At 43.9% G+C, this 15,260-nt stretch overlaps 2 protein-coding genes across 3 annotated transcripts in view; one reads left to right on the top strand and one right to left on the bottom strand.

Moving 5' to 3' along the window:
* Positions 1–15,260, bottom strand: part of LOC307142087 (ankyrin repeat and fibronectin type-III domain-containing protein 1) — a 35,922-nt gene that overhangs the window by 5,063 nt on the left and 15,599 nt on the right. For both annotated transcript variants that reach the window (XM_079842615.1, XM_079842614.1), the window contains exons 12-14: positions 8,247–8,468; positions 7,498–7,664; positions 7,255–7,426 (exon numbers count right to left, since the gene is read on the bottom strand). In XM_079842615.1, the coding sequence (XP_079698741.1) occupies positions 7,255–7,426; positions 7,498–7,664; positions 8,247–8,468 (561 nt within the window). The remainder of the gene's footprint in view (positions 1–7,254; positions 7,427–7,497; positions 7,665–8,246; positions 8,469–15,260) is intronic.
* LOC307143265 (zinc finger BED domain-containing protein 4-like) lies at positions 10,564–14,999 on the top strand. The gene is made up of 4 exons (XM_079844687.1): positions 10,564–10,852; positions 12,517–13,592; positions 13,855–14,171; positions 14,445–14,999. The coding sequence occupies exons 1-4, from the start codon at positions 10,739–10,741 to the stop codon at positions 14,801–14,803; spliced, it is 1,866 nt and encodes a 621-aa protein (XP_079700813.1). The 5' UTR covers positions 10,564–10,738; the 3' UTR covers positions 14,804–14,999.

Here is a 15,260-nt window from a genome sequence, read left to right on the forward strand (position 1 = left end):
TGTTGTGGTGTGATGTGAGCTGATAGTGGAGTGTGTCCAGGTGTTGTGTTGTGGTGTTGTGGTGTGATGTGAGCTGATAGTGGAGTGTGTCCAGGTGTTGTGTTGTGATGTTGTGGTGTGATGTGAGCTGATAGTGGAGTGTGTCCAGGTGTTGTGTTGTGGTGTTGTGGTGTGATGTGAGCTGATAGTGGAGTGTGTCCAGGTGTTGTGTTGTGATGTTGTGGTGTGATGTGAGCTGATAGTGGAGTGTGTCCAGGTGTTGTGTTGTGGTGTTGTGGTGTGATGTGAGCTGATAGTGGAGTGTGTCCAGGTGTTGTGTTGTGGTGTTGTGGTGTGGTGTGAGCTGATAGTGGAGTGTGTCCAGGTGTTGTGTTGTGGTGTTGTGGTGTGATGTGAGCTGATAGTGGAGTGTGTCCAGGTGTTGTGTTGTGGTGTTGTGGTGTGATGTGAGCTGATAGTGGAGTGTGTCCAGGTGTTGTGTTGTGGTGTTGTGGTGTGATGTGAGCTGATAGTGGAGTGTGTCCAGGTGTTGTGTTGTGGTGTTGTGGTGTGGTGTGAGCTGATAGTGTAGTGTGTCCAGGTGTTGTGTTGTGGTGTTGTGGTGTGATGTGAGCTGATAGTGGAGTGTGTCCAGGTGTTGTGTTGTGATGTTGTGGTGTGATGTGAGCTGATAGTGGAGTGTGTTCAGGTGTTGTGTTGTGGTGTTGTGGTGTGATGTGAGCTGATAGTGGAGTGTGTCCAGGTGTTGTGTTGTGGTGTTGTGGTGTGATGTGAGCTGATAGTGGAGTGTGTCCAGGTGTTGTGTTGTGGTGTTGTGGTGTGATGTGAGCTGATAGTGGAGTGTGTTCAGGTGTTGTGTTGTGATGTTGTGGTGTGATGTGAGCTGATAGTGGAGTGTGTCCAGGTGTTGTGTTGTGGTGTTGTGGTCTGATGTGAGCTGATAGTGGAGTGTGTCCAGGTGTTGTGTTGTGATGTTGTGGTGTGATGTGAGCTGATAGTGGAGTGTGTCCAGGTGTTGTGTTGTGGTGTTGTGGTGTGATGTGAGCTGATAGTGGAGTGTGTCCAGGTGTTGTGTTGTGGTGTTGTGGTGTGATGTGAGCTGATAGTGGAGTGTGTCCAGGTGTTGTGTTGTGATGTTGTGGTGTGATGTGAGCTGATAGTGGAGTGTGTCCAGGTGTTGTGTTGTGATGTTGTGGTGTGATGTGAGCTGATAGTGGAGTGTGTCCAGGTGTTGTGTTGTGGTGTTGTGGTGTGATGTGAGCTGATAGTGGAGTGTGTCCAGGTGTTGTGTTGTGATGTTGTGGTGTGATGTGAGCTGATAGTGGAGTGTGTCCAGGTGTTGTGTTGTGATGTTGTGGTGTGATGTGAGCTGATAGTGGAGTGTGTCCAGGTGTTGTGTTGTGATGTTGTGGTGTGATGTGAGCTGATAGTGGAGTGTGTCCAGGTGTTGTGTTGTGATGTTGTGGTGTGATGTGAGCTGATAGTGGAGTGTGTCCAGGTGTTGTGTTGTGATGTTGTGGTGTGATGTGAGCTGATAGTGGAGTGTGTCCAGGTGTTGTGTTGTGGTGTTGTGGTGTGATGTGAGCTGATAGTGGAGTGTGTCCAGGTGTTGTGTTGTGATGTTGTGGTGTGATGTGAGCTGATAGTGGAGTGTGTCCAGGTGTTGTGTTGTGATGTTGTGGTGTGATGTGAGCTGATAGTGGAGTGTGTCCAGGTGTTGTGTTGTGATGTTGTGGTCTGATGTGAGCTGATAGTGGAGTGTGTCCAGGTGTTGTGTTGTGGTGTTGTGGTGTGGTGTGAGCTGATAGTGTAGTGTGTCCAGGTGTTGTGTTGTGGTGTTGTGGTCTGATGTGAGCTGATAGTGGAGTGTGTCCAGGTGTTGTGTTGTGATGTTGTGGTGTGATGTGAGCTGATAGTGGAGTGTGTCCAGGTGTTGTGTTGTGGTGTTGTGGTGTGATGTGAGCTGATAGTGGAGTGTGTCCAGGTGTTGTGTTGTGGTGTTGTGGTGTGATGTGAGCTGATAGTGTAGTGTGTCCAGGTGTTGTGTTGTGGTTTTGTGGTGTGATGTGAGCTGATAGTGTAGTGTGTCCAGGTGTTGTGTTGTGATGTTGTGGTGTGATGTGAGCTGATAGTGGAGTGTGTCCAGGTGTTGTGTTGTGGTGTTGTGGTGTGGTGTGAGCTGATAGTGGAGTGTGTCCAGGTGTTGTGTTGTGGTGTTGTGGTGTGATGTGAGCTGATAGTGGAGTGTGTCCAGGTGTTGTGTTGTGGTGGTGTGGTGTGGTGTGAGCTGATAGTGGAGTGTGTCCAGGTGTTGTGTTGTGGTGTTGTGGTGTGATGTGAGCTGATAGTGTAGTGTGTCCAGGTGTTGTGTTGTGATGTTGTGGTGTGATGTGAGCTGATAGTGGAGTGTGTCCAGGTGTTGTGTTGTGGTGTTGTGGTGTGATGTGAGCTGATAGTGGAGTGTGTCCAGGTGTTGTGTTGTGATGTTGTGGTCTGATGTGAGCTGATAGTGGAGTGTGTCCAGGTGTTGTGTTGTGGTGTTGTGGTGTGGTGTGAGCTGATAGTGTAGTGTGTCCAGGTGTTGTGTTGTGGTGTTGTGGTCTGATGTGAGCTGATAGTGGAGTGTGTCCAGGTGTTGTGTTGTGATGTTGTGGTGTGATGTGAGCTGATAGTGGAGTGTGTCCAGGTGTTGTGTTGTGGTGTTGTGGTGTGATGTGAGCTGATAGTGGAGTGTGTTCAGGTGTTGTGTTGTGGTGTTGTGTTGTGGTGTGATGTGAGCTGATAGTGGAGTGTGTCCAGGTGTTGTGTTGTGATGTTGTGGTGTGATGTGAGCTGATAGTGGAGTGTGTCCAGGTGTTGTGTTGTGATGTTGTGGTGTGATGTGAGCTGATAGTGGAGTGTGTCCAGGTGTTGTGTTGTGATGTTGTGGTCTGATGTGAGCTGATAGTGGAGTGTGTCCAGGTGTTGTGTTGTGGTGTTGTGGTGTGGTGTGAGCTGATAGTGTAGTGTGTCCAGGTGTTGTGTTGTGGTGTTGTGGTCTGATGTGAGCTGATAGTGGAGTGTGTCCAGGTGTTGTGTTGTGATGTTGTGGTGTGATGTGAGCTGATAGTGGAGTGTGTCCAGGTGTTGTGTTGTGGTGTTGTGGTGTGATGTGAGCTGATAGTGGAGTGTGTCCAGGTGTTGTGTTGTGGTGTTGTGGTGTGATGTGAGCTGATAGTGGAGTGTGTCCAGGTGTTGTGTTGTGATGTTGTGGTGTGATGTGAGCTGATAGTGGAGTGTGTCCAGGTGTTGTGTTGTGGTGTTGTGGTGTGATGTGAGCTGATAGTGGAGTGTGTCCAGGTGTTGTGTTGTGATGTTGTGGTCTGATGTGAGCTGATAGTGGAGTGTGTCCAGGTGTTGTGTTGTGGTGTTGTGGTGTGGTGTGAGCTGATAGTGTAGTGTGTCCAGGTGTTGTGTTGTGGTGTTGTGGTCTGATGTGAGCTGATAGTGGAGTGTGTCCAGGTGTTGTGTTGTGATGTTGTGGTGTGATGTGAGCTGATAGTGGAGTGTGTCCAGGTGTTGTGTTGTGGTGTTGTGGTGTGATGTGAGCTGATAGTGGAGTGTGTTCAGGTGTTGTGTTGTGGTGTTGTGTTGTGGTGTGATGTGAGCTGATAGTGGAGTGTGTCCAGGTGTTGTGTTGTGATGTTGTGGTGTGATGTGAGCTGATAGTGGAGTGTGTCCAGGTGTTGTGTTGTGATGTTGTGGTGTGATGTGAGCTGATAGTGGAGTGTGTTCAGGTGTTGTGTTGTGATGTTGTGGTGTGATGTGAGCTGATAGTGGAGTGTGTCCAGGTGTTGTGTTGTGGTGTTGTGGTGTGATGTGAGCTGATAGTGGAGTGTGTCCAGGTGTTGTGTTGTGGTGTTGTGGTGTGATGTGAGCTGATAGTGGAGTGTGTCCAGGTGTTGTGTTGTGATGTTGTGGTGTGATGTGAGCTGATAGTGGAGTGTGTCCAGGTGTTGTGTTGTGGTGTTGTGGTGTGATGTGAGCTGATAGTGGAGTATGTCCAGGTGTTGTGTTGTGGTGTTGTGGTGTGGTGTGATGTGAGCTGATAGTGGAGTGTGTCCAGGTGTTGTGTTGTGGTGTTGTGGTGTGATGTGAGCTGATAGTGGAGTGTGTTCAGGTGTTGTGTTGTGATGTTGTGGTGTGATGTGAGCTGATAGTGGAGTGTGTCCAGGTGTTGTGTTGTGATGTTGTGGTGTGATGTGAGCTGATAGTGTAGTGTGTCCAGGTGTTGTGTTGTGGTGTTGTGGTGTGATGTGAGCTGATAGTGGAGTGTGTCCAGGTGTTGTGTTGTGGTGTTGTGGTGTGATGTGAGCTGATAGTGGAGTGTGTCCAGGTGTTGTGTTGTGATGTTGTGGTGTGATGTGAGCTGATAGTGGAGTGTGTCCAGGTGTTGTGTTGTGGTGTTGTGGTGTGATGTGAGCTGATAGTGGAGTGTGTCCAGGTGTTGTGTTGTGGTGTTGTGGTGTGATGTGAGCTGATAGTGGAGTGTGTTCAGGTGTTGTGTTGTGGTGTTGTGGTGTGATGTGAGCTGATAGTGGAGTGTGTCCAGGTGTTGTGTTGTGGTGTTGTGGTGTGATGTGAGCTGATAGTGGAGTGTGTCCAGGTGTTGTGTTGTGATGTTGTGGTGTGATGTGAGCTGATAGTGGAGTGTGTCCAGGTGTTGTGTTGTGATGTTGTGGTGTGATGTGAGCTGATAGTGGAGTGTGTCCAGGTGTTGTGTTGTGGTGTTGTGGTGTGATGTGAGCTGATAGTGGAGTGTGTTCAGGTGTTGTGTTGTGATGTTGTGGTGTGATGTGAGCTGATAGTGGAGTGTGTCCAGGTGTTGTGTTGTGGTGTTGTGGTGTGATGTGAGCTGATAGTGGAGTGTGTCCAGGTGTTGTGTTGTGGTGTTGTGGTGTGATGTGAGCTGATAGTGGAGTGTGTCCAGGTGTTGTGTTGTGGTGTTGTGGTGTGATGTGAGCTGATAGTGGAGTGTGTCCAGGTGTTGTGTTGTGGTGTTGTGGTGTGATGTGAGCTGATAGTGGAGTGTGTCCAGGTGTTGTGTTGTGGTGTTGTGGTGTGATGTGAGCTGATAGTGGAGTGTGTCCAGGTGTTGTGTTGTGATGTTGTGGTGTGATGTGAGCTGATAGTGGAGTGTGTCCAGGTGTTGTGTTGTGGTGTTGTGGTGTGATGTGAGCTGATAGTGGAGTGTGTCCAGGTGTTGTGTTGTGATGTTGTGGTGTGATGTGAGCTGATAGTGGAGTGTGTCCAGGTGTTGTGTTGTGATGTTGTGGTGTGATGTGAGCTGATAGTGGAGTGTGTCCAGGTGTTGTGTTGTGATGTTGTGGTCTGATGTGAGCTGATAGTGGAGTGTGTCCAGGTGTTGTGTTGTGGTGTTGTGGTGTGATGTGAGCTGATAGTGGAGTGTGTCCAGGTGTTGTGTTGTGGTGTTGTGGTGTGATGTGAGCTGATAGTGGAGTGTGTCCAGGTGTTGTGTTGTGATGTTGTGGTGTGATGTGAGCTGATAGTGGAGTGTGTCCAGGTGTTGTGTTGTGATGTTGTGGTGTGGTGTGAGCTGATAGTGGAGTGTGTCCAGGTGTTGTGTTGTGGTGTTGTGGTGTGGTGTGAGCTGATAGTGGAGTGTGTCCAGGTGTTGTGTTGTGGTGTTGTGGTGTGATGTGAGCTGATAGTGGAGTGTGTCCAGGTGTTGTGTTGTGATGTTGTGGTGTGATGTGAGCTGATAGTGGAGTGTGTCCAGGTGTTGTGTTGTGATGTTGTGGTGTGATGTGAGCTGATAGTGGAGTGTGTTCAGGTGTTGTGTTGTGGTGTTGTGTTGTGGTGTGATGTGAGCTGATAGTGGAGTGTGTCCAGGTGTTGTGTTGTGATGTTGTGGTGTGATGTGAGCTGATAGTGGAGTGTGTTCAGGTGTTGTGTTGTGATGTTGTGGTGTGATGTGAGCTGATAGTGGAGTGTGTCCAGGTGTTGTGTTGTGGTGTTGTGGTGTGATGTGAGCTGATAGTGGAGTGTGTTCAGGTGTTGTGTTGTGGTGTTGTGGTGTGATGTGAGCTGATAGTGGAGTGTGTCCAGGTGTTGTGTTGTGGTGTTGTGGTGTGATGTGAGCTGATAGTGGAGTGTGTCCAGGTGTTGTGTTGTGATGTTGTGGTGTGATGTGAGCTGATAGTGGAGTGTGTTCAGGTGTTGTGTTGTGATGTTGTGGTGTGATGTGAGCTGATAGTGGAGTGTGTCCAGGTGTTGTGTTGTGGTGTTGTGGTGTGATGTGAGCTGATAGTGGAGTGTGTCCAGGTGTTGTGTTGTGGTGTTGTGGTGTGATGTGAGCTGATAGTGGAGTGTGTCCAGGTGTTGTGTTGTGGTGTTGTGGTGTGATGTGAGCTGATAGTGGAGTGTGTTCAGGTGTTGTGTTGTGATGTTGTGGTGTGATGTGAGCTGATAGTGGAGTGTGTCCAGGTGTTGTGTTGTGGTGTTGTGGTGTGATGTGAGCTGATAGTGGAGTGTGTCCAGGTGTTGTGTTGTGATGTTGTGGTGTGATGTGAGCTGATAGTGGAGTGTGTCCAGGTGTTGTGTTGTGATGTTGTGGTGTGATGTGAGCTGATAGTGGAGTGTGTCCAGGTGTTGTGTTGTGATGTTGTGGTGTGATGTGAGCTGATAGTGGAGTGTGTCCAGGTGTTGTGTTGTGGTGTTGTGGTGTGATGTGAGCTGATAGTGGAGTGTGTCCAGGTGTTGTGTTGTGATGTTGTGGTGTGATGTGAGCTGATAGTGGAGTGTGTCCAGGTGTTGTGTTGTGGTGTTGTGGTGTGATGTGAGCTGATAGTGGAGTGTGTCCAGGTGTTGTGTTGTGGTGTTGTGGTGTGATGTGAGCTGATAGTGGAGTGTGTCCAGGTGTTGTGTTGTGGTGTTGTGGTGTGATGTGAGCTGATAGTGGAGTGTGTCCAGGTGTTGTGTTGTGGTGTTGTGGTGTGATGTGAGCTGATAGTGGAGTGTGTCCAGGTGTTGTGTTGTGGTGTTGTGGTGTGATGTGAGCTGATAGTGGAGTGTGTCCAGGTGTTGTGTTGTGATGTTGTGGTGTGATGTGAGCTGATAGTGGAGTGTGTCCAGGTGTTGTGTTGTGGTGTTGTGGTGTGATGTGAGCTGATAGTGGAGTGTGTCCAGGTGTTGTGTTGTGGTGTTGTGGTGTGATGTGAGCTGATAGTGGAGTGTGTCCAGGTGTTGTGTTACCCGTTCCAGCGGGACGTTGAGTTTGGTGAGCAGTTGAATCACCGCAGATCTCAGAGCCTTCACAAAGTCCTCAACACCTGAGCTGTCAATCACAGCTTCAGCCCCGCCCTCCCGGCTGCCGCTCCCACAGGCCCCGCCCACCGCATGCCTCTGTAGCCACGCCCACTCCTCCCTGCACACACACACAGTCAGGTTATTTCTGCTGACAGCATCATGGAGTGTGTGTGAGTGAATGTGTGTTACCGTGAGACGTGCGGGCGGTCTCTGACGCGGCAGCTGTAGGGCATGCTGGGTAATCTCTGAGAGACCAGGACGCGCAGCTGATTGACGGAGCTGCAGAGCTTCAGGACACACACATACAGGCCACGCTGAGCTCTGTGCTGACTCCTGCGGTGATACGCCAGCGTCTCCTGCACACACACACACACACACACACACACACACACACACACACACACACACACACACACACACACACACACACACACACTCATTAGCCTCCATAAGCATTTGAGCTGACACTAAAAATGACATAAAACAAATCTTCATTTTAAAGGGACAGTTCAGCCAAAAATGGTCATTCTGTCGTAATTTATTCATGTCAAAATATATATTGTTTCTCCATATAATGAAAGTCAGAGTTGTTTGGTTTCCAATATTCTTCAAAATGTCTTCTTTTGTGTCTCACACATGAAAGAAAGTCAATGTGAATGACTCCTGTGTAGGTGAACTGTGTCTCTAATGACAGCAGAGGGCGACATTTCACCAAAACACTGAGTTATTTTCTCTACTGTGTGTGTGTGTGTGTGTCTGAGTGTGTGTGTGTGTGTGTGTGTGAGTGTGAGTGTGAGTGTGAGTGTGTGTGTGTGTGTGTGTGTGTGTGTGTGTGTGTGTGTGTGTGTGTGTGTGTGTGTGTGTGTGTGTGTGTGTGTGTGTGTGTGTGTGTGTGTGTGTGTGTGTGTGTGTGTGTGTGAGTGTGTGTGTGTTCTGACCCGGAGTCTCTCGGTCAGCAGCTCGACAGCGGTGGGCTCGGGCAGTAGCGGCGTCTGGATCTGGTTCTTCTCCAGTCTGCTGACCGGAGCCCAGTGCAGCGGGGGGTCAGACGGGGTCAGAGGGGTCGTGACCTCTCTCAGGGTCACCAGCAGCACGTTCCCCTGCCGGTCCTTCAGCGGCTCGAAGTACACCTGCCCCAGATCCACACACCCCACGGACGCCTGCGCAGACGGACAGAGACGCTTTGGATAAAAGTGTTTGCTAAATGAATTCATGAAAATATAAAAAGATATCCTTGCTTTATTTCAGCTAGTTGTGCTCATTTTTGTTTAGTTTAACCTAGAGTACTAAACTGAAATAAAAAAGATACAAAATTTGTAGACTTATTTAAAAAACATTTATGAAATATAATATAATACAAATGTAATAATAAAAAATGCAAAACAAAATAACTAAAACTGAAATAAAAAAAAAATGTATAAAAACTATACAGACTTTTAAAAAAATGAAAATGCAAAAAAAACTTTATAGATCTATTTAACAAACAAACTATCAAATTGCAAAACAAAATAACTGAAACAGAGATAAAAAAAAATTAAAACTATATAGACCTATTAAAAATAATCTAAGAATTGAACATTTAAGCTAATTTTTATAGCTTTACTGATTCTAAAGCTTATTTATATTACCTTTATATTTAAACTAAGTGCTTAATAATAATTGATCAACTAAATTTGTACATGTGTAATGGATTAAGGGTATAATAATTACATAAATAATATCTAAATCATAAAAAAATTATAGACCTTTAATGAAAAACCTTTTAAAGTCAACTCTGACTAAACAGTGCAATTGCTTTTAACTAGGTGCCTTTTACAATTGTATGTTTGTATTTGCTTACGTTAAGTATAATGACTTCTAGTATGTATAGTGTATGTATAGAGATTTGTGGTGTAGTATGTAATCTGTCCTGTCTTTTATGTATATATATATATATTTTTTTTACTTTTGGCCGCCAGTCTTGGCCAGGACTCCCTGGGAGACTTTTCCTGGTTAAATAAAGGTTAAATAAAAATGAAATATAAATTTGGAGTAGAAACAGGGAGTGGCTTTATTTTATTAGATGTGTCACTTTGCTCACAGCTGATTGGTCCAATTTTGAGATCTCTTATCCAGAACATAACCTGCCCTGGAGCTGTGGAGCACAAGTTACTATGGTGATGAACCCTGCTAAAATTCAAACCACTTTCATGGCGCCTAAAACCCAGGCTTGGCATAAACTAAACGCAAACATAGCTGGCTATCCACCAAAACCAGCTTCATAGACCTCACGTTTTAGTTAACACTGTTACAAAGACCACAAACTTACGTGAGAAGCCACGAGTCAAACTGCACAACTGAAACCAACACTGATCACCATAATGGTGATCACACATTGAAGATCAGAAACATTATTCATAATTCCTGGAAAAGTTCTTTAGAAGTATACTCTTTTATATTTATTTAATGTATAAACAATGTCATGTCTCAATAGCGTGCTAACACAACATCTAACTCTTATTTGTTCACTTGTGTTCAACTGTCCCATATAAATAGATCACTACTACAATTATAACCTACATGTAAATGAGAAATGAAAGCTCTAGCGCAAGTTCTGCCAGAAAGATTCAATGTTACGTCACTTACCACATCCAGACCAATGTCTGTGAGTACAAAAGATCGGTACTTACACCTGTCTGAGTTTTCAGATGCTGACGCCAACATTACCTCCAACTAACTTTTTTTGGGGGGAGGGAAACTGACTGGTCCTTTTTCTGAAAGACATGTGTTTTACTGGAAAGATAGAGCAGGTGTCCGTTATCTCCATAACACAGATCTTTTCTTATTGGTTGACATGCACCTGTGTAACGTGAGGATACTTATAAGCCCACAGCAGAGGTGTCAAGTAACGAAGTACAAATACTTCGTTACCTTACTTAAGTAGAAATTTTGGGTATCTATACTTTACTGGAGTAATAATTTTACAGCCTACTTTTTACTTCTACTCCTTACATTTTCAGGCAATTATCTGTACTTTCTACTCCTTACATTTTAAAAATTGCCTCGTTACTCCTATTTCATTTCGCCTTGTTTTCATTCCGGCTTCTCATCGTTCAAGAAAAAAAAAACCTATCCAGATAAATCGCGCCATCCGGAGAGAGTGAATTTGATTGTGGTTGGATGAGAAGTATAAACATACAACATTCCGACACCCTATTGGCTTGTACGCGATCCATCGCACCTGCACATGATGACGCAAATCACGTCACACTCATCACCCAAGCAAGGACATATGTGTGTACTGTAGCCAAGTATGATGATGTCTGTGGCAGAGACTCAAGAAGAGAATTCGAGCGAAATTTGCCAACCAAGCACCAACGAGGAGGTTGGTAGACAGGAAGAGCAGCCAACCCTTATACATCCCTGGCCGTACCTGTAAGAATTTTTCGAAATGGGTGGATGCAAAAACAACTCATTTCGAATGCGCTGCAAGCTCTGTGCACCCAAGTACCACGAGCTAATGGCTTTCAAAAACTCCCCGTCTAATTTGAAAAAGCATATTGAGGTAAGCTGAAAGTTTGTTATTATCAGTCAGTCAATTACTGACTGTAGTAACCTAAAGGGAACGTAATGTTACATTTTCAATGTTTGCTATGGCACTAGGGCTGCACGATTAATTGAAATCGAACCGCAATCGAGATTTGGTTTATGTGCGATTTTAATGAAATTAATAAATGCCCAGCGTGTCAGTGAAGAGCGGCTCTGTGATCACGTTTGAAAAAAAAAAAAAACACGTGTAAAACATCTTCACAAACTAGTAATGTGAAGTGTTCATAAACCGGCTGTCCAACAAAATACAATGTTTATTAACACGTTTTAACTCACTTCATATAGTCAATCGAGTGTTTGAGCTGATGTGGCTTATCACAGAATGATGAAGACAATGCATTTATTTTATAGCATTAACAGTGATTAAAGTTTGTTAATCAGCACTGCATTATACTTTAATATTATGAAAACACCCGAGAAGGCTTGAAGAACTCAAATACACCATATATTGATGCAGTTGTATATTTATTGTCGTCGTTTAATCAGTCAAAGCGTTTCTATCTTTTTATTCAGCCTACAGCAGGAGCTTAGCTTCACATTAGGGATTTCCTGAAAACTATTACTTCTCTGAGGTAAATGTGGAGTTTCTGCTCGAGGGCGCCCTCTGGCTTCCAATATGAATGAAACTTGTTTGAAAAATAAGAAATAATACTTCTCTCTAAATTAATGTATATAACAATCCATATTTTTCATATCCAATGTTTTTCTACAGGAGGTTTTTTTTTTTATACAATAAATGAAATCCTGACCTTTCTAATGAATTTAGTCGGCATAGGTAACCTAGCAGTTTTTTGTAAAACTAGTTTTTTGTAAAATATAATAATAATAATAATTATTATTATTATTACTATTATATTATATTATTTATCCTTAAATACTCTATTTTTAATAATGAAAATGTTATTGTAATAGTAGTATTTCTTATTTTGTTAAATATTTTTTTAGCAATAATAATAATAAAAACAATAACATTTTAAATCGCAAATTGCAATTTTAACCAGAATAATCGCAATTAGATATTTTTCCCAAATCGTGCAGCCCTACTAAGTACATGCCATGGTTTGCTTGCTAGCAGTAGGCTATGATTCAACGTTGCTAACTCGTTTGGTGGGCTCTGTGAGATTTGAAATTCGACTTTAGTCAAACTGAGCTTATATTATTACTATATGCAATATTTGTAAGTTAATTGTGCAAAGCTATAGTCTACTGCTGGTCGATAAATCATGTACTAAGGACAGGCATGATCCTGTCTGTGTATGAGAGTGTGTGAGCCTGTGTGGGGCAGGCCCTATGGCTCCTTGTAAAGAGGTAATAGGCCCAACTATTAGCCAAATGCTGTTTAAATGAATTTAGTCAGACTATCTCCTCAATAATGCTACTTTTCAGTCATGCCAGCAGCTACTTGTGGTCCTAAAACAGCTTTAAGTGGCAATATTCTGGTCTGCTCAACATGATTGCATAGACCAGTGAAACTGCTCCCTAACTTGTAATTTGACCTTCATTCATGAACTTCAAGCATGACTTTTAATACAGTATGGAAGTCCTAGATAGTCTGAGCTTGTGGTTTGAGAGAAATAATCTGAATCTCAATCTGTGCCTGCGCATTTATTTTCTCCACAGAAGAAACACCCCATTCATCTAGAGAGGTACACGCAACTTACTTCAGCAGCCCTCAAAAGGAAGTCATCCACTGAAGGTTCTTTGGCCCCACCTTTCAAACAAACCAAGCTGTGGGAGACTCGACGAGTGTCCCAGGCAAGTGTGGATAAAGTAGTCCTCAAATTCATTGTCCAAGGCTTGCACCCACCACACATTGTTCAGCAACAGGGCTTCATTGATCTTGTGAAACATCTTCAGCCAAATACAAATGTCATGACACGCAATACTGTGGTAAACAAAGTCACAAAGGCCTCTGTTGAAATGAAAAGAAAACTGAAAGCTGCCCTTAGTGAAATTGAGTTCATAGCAACAACAACAGACTGCTGGACGGCACATCGTCGTGGTTTCATTGGTGTCACTGCACACTGGTTTAACCCCCAGACCATGCAGAGATCTTGTGCTGCCCTGGCATGCAAGCAACTTAAAGGGTCCCATACATTTTCTGCCCTGGCTGGTGCCCTAAATGATATTCACACAGAATTCAATATCAGAGAGAAAATCGTTCGTACTACAACTGACAACGGATCTAACTTCCTGAAAGCCTTCAGAATTTTTGGGCAGACTGATGAGAACAACAATGCTGAACCTGTAGGAGAGGGTGATGGAGAAGAGGATGATGGTCAAAATGATGATTACAGTGAAGAAGAGGAAAGCACTGAGGGTGTTGAATTTGTTGATGCCGGAGCCCTGTTGGACGAAGATGACTACTTGGAATACCAGCTACCCAAGCACCATCGCTGTGCCTGCCACCTCCTCAATTTAGTGTCCACAGTTGATGCAACAAAAGCAGAGGCCAACCCATTGTACAAACGCGTGTCAAGGTCCGCATTTGCCAAATGCTCTAGCCTGTGGAACAAAAGTTCAAGATCCACCACCGCATCTGAAGTAATCGAAGACCACTGCAAACTACAACTCGTAAGGCCTGTTGCTACCAGGTGGAATTCACTCTTCTCAGCCGTAGAAAGAATAGTGAGGATAACTAGAGAACAAGGTGAAGCAGCCCTTGCAGCTGTCTGCAGTGAACTAGATACACCAAAGTAAGTGCTTGTTTTTCTGCCTTTCAGTTAATTAAGTGATTAACAATAGATTAAGTCATAGTTTTATACTTTGAAAAATGTAGAACACATGTATGCGCACTGCCAATATGCAGTCCCCATATTTACTATGAATGTGATTTGTAGCAACACAACTACATTTCTAAAAGTGTCAGATGACAAATTGAATTATCAGTTCCTCCAGTTAAAGGTGCTACATCAAGTAGGCTAAATGTTCCATGTTGTTTTTCTTTTCTTTGTACAGGTTTACTCCAGTGGAACTTGCATTTCTTGCAGAATATGCAAAGACAATGAGCCCAGTTGCAATGGCCTTGGATGTTCTTCAGGGAGAAACCAGTGTGCAGATGGGATGGTTGGTCCCCACCATAACTCTACTAAGGACCAAGCTCCAGCACCTTCACGTCACCTCCAAGTTCTGTGAACCTTTGATTGCTGCACTACTTTCAGGCCTTGAAAAACGCTTCGGCGAGATGCTTGCAGATCCAGAGCTGATAGCCGCAGCCATTCTAGTTCCCAAATTTAAGACCTGCTGGACAAGTGACGAAAATATCCTCAAACTTGGTAAGTGTCTCACTTCTCAACTTCCCCTTAATGCATGTAATTTCTTTGGAGACAGTGAAATGAGTTTAAAATGACATTTAATGACACACAGTGTGATATATATATATATATATATATATATATATATATATATATATATATATATATATATATATATATATATATATATATATATATATATATATATATATATATATCCAATACACAATTACAATACTGTCATATGGTCTAAATTGTTCTGAATTTAAAAAAAAACATTTTTATTAACCATAGGCTTTGAATATATCAGAAGCCATTTGGAATGTCAGGCCGAGAATCCCATCAGTGAGGAGGGCTCCCAATCATCTGAGGAAGAGGACTTCTTTTCCTCCTTGAAGAAGACTGGCCCTCCTGAAACAACCCAGCAGTTGGATGCGTACCTGGGGTGCCCAGGAGACACTATAGACGTACTGAAGTCCTTCCCAGCTGTGTGCCAGCTATCACTTAAGCTTAATACAGCACTCCCTGCCTCAGCAGCCTGTGAAAGACTGTTTAGTGTTGCAGGGCTGATCTTTAGGCCAAAAAGAGCATGCATTGGCTCAAAGAACTTTGAGAACCAGCTGCTTTTGCGACTGAACCAAGCCTATTGGTAAATCTTGTTTGCATGTTCTGTGCTTAAACCCTGTTGTTGAACATACAGGATTGAGTACAAAGTGTTTTACATCGTCTAGTTAAATGTGACGTTGTTAAATGTGACCACCAGTTACACCAAATTTCTTGTATGTTGCCTTCACAGATTCCAGCAGCTAAGCTTGGATGTACCTTTATATTCCAATAAAGGTTATTGATAAAATGCCTCTGAAATTTGACTTTGCACCATTACAATACTTATAGGCAACTAGTTATCTTCCGCTCCATGAAACAAATTTATGCTCAGAATCACACATATGGTTCTTTAATGTATTTGCATTGTACTAAAATGCGTTCATTTTCAATGGGCATATATGCGGCTGAAACAGGTAGCCTAGTAGATCCCAAATTTTTCAACATTAACATTTTAATATAACATAGTCATTGTGGCCTTTAGAAAAAACATTGAGGAGGTGGGTT

Source organism: Gobio gobio (assembly GCF_949357685.1).
Source record: "Gobio gobio genome assembly, chromosome: 1".
In the NCBI taxonomy this organism is placed as follows: Eukaryota; Metazoa; Chordata; class Actinopteri; order Cypriniformes; family Gobionidae; genus Gobio; species Gobio gobio.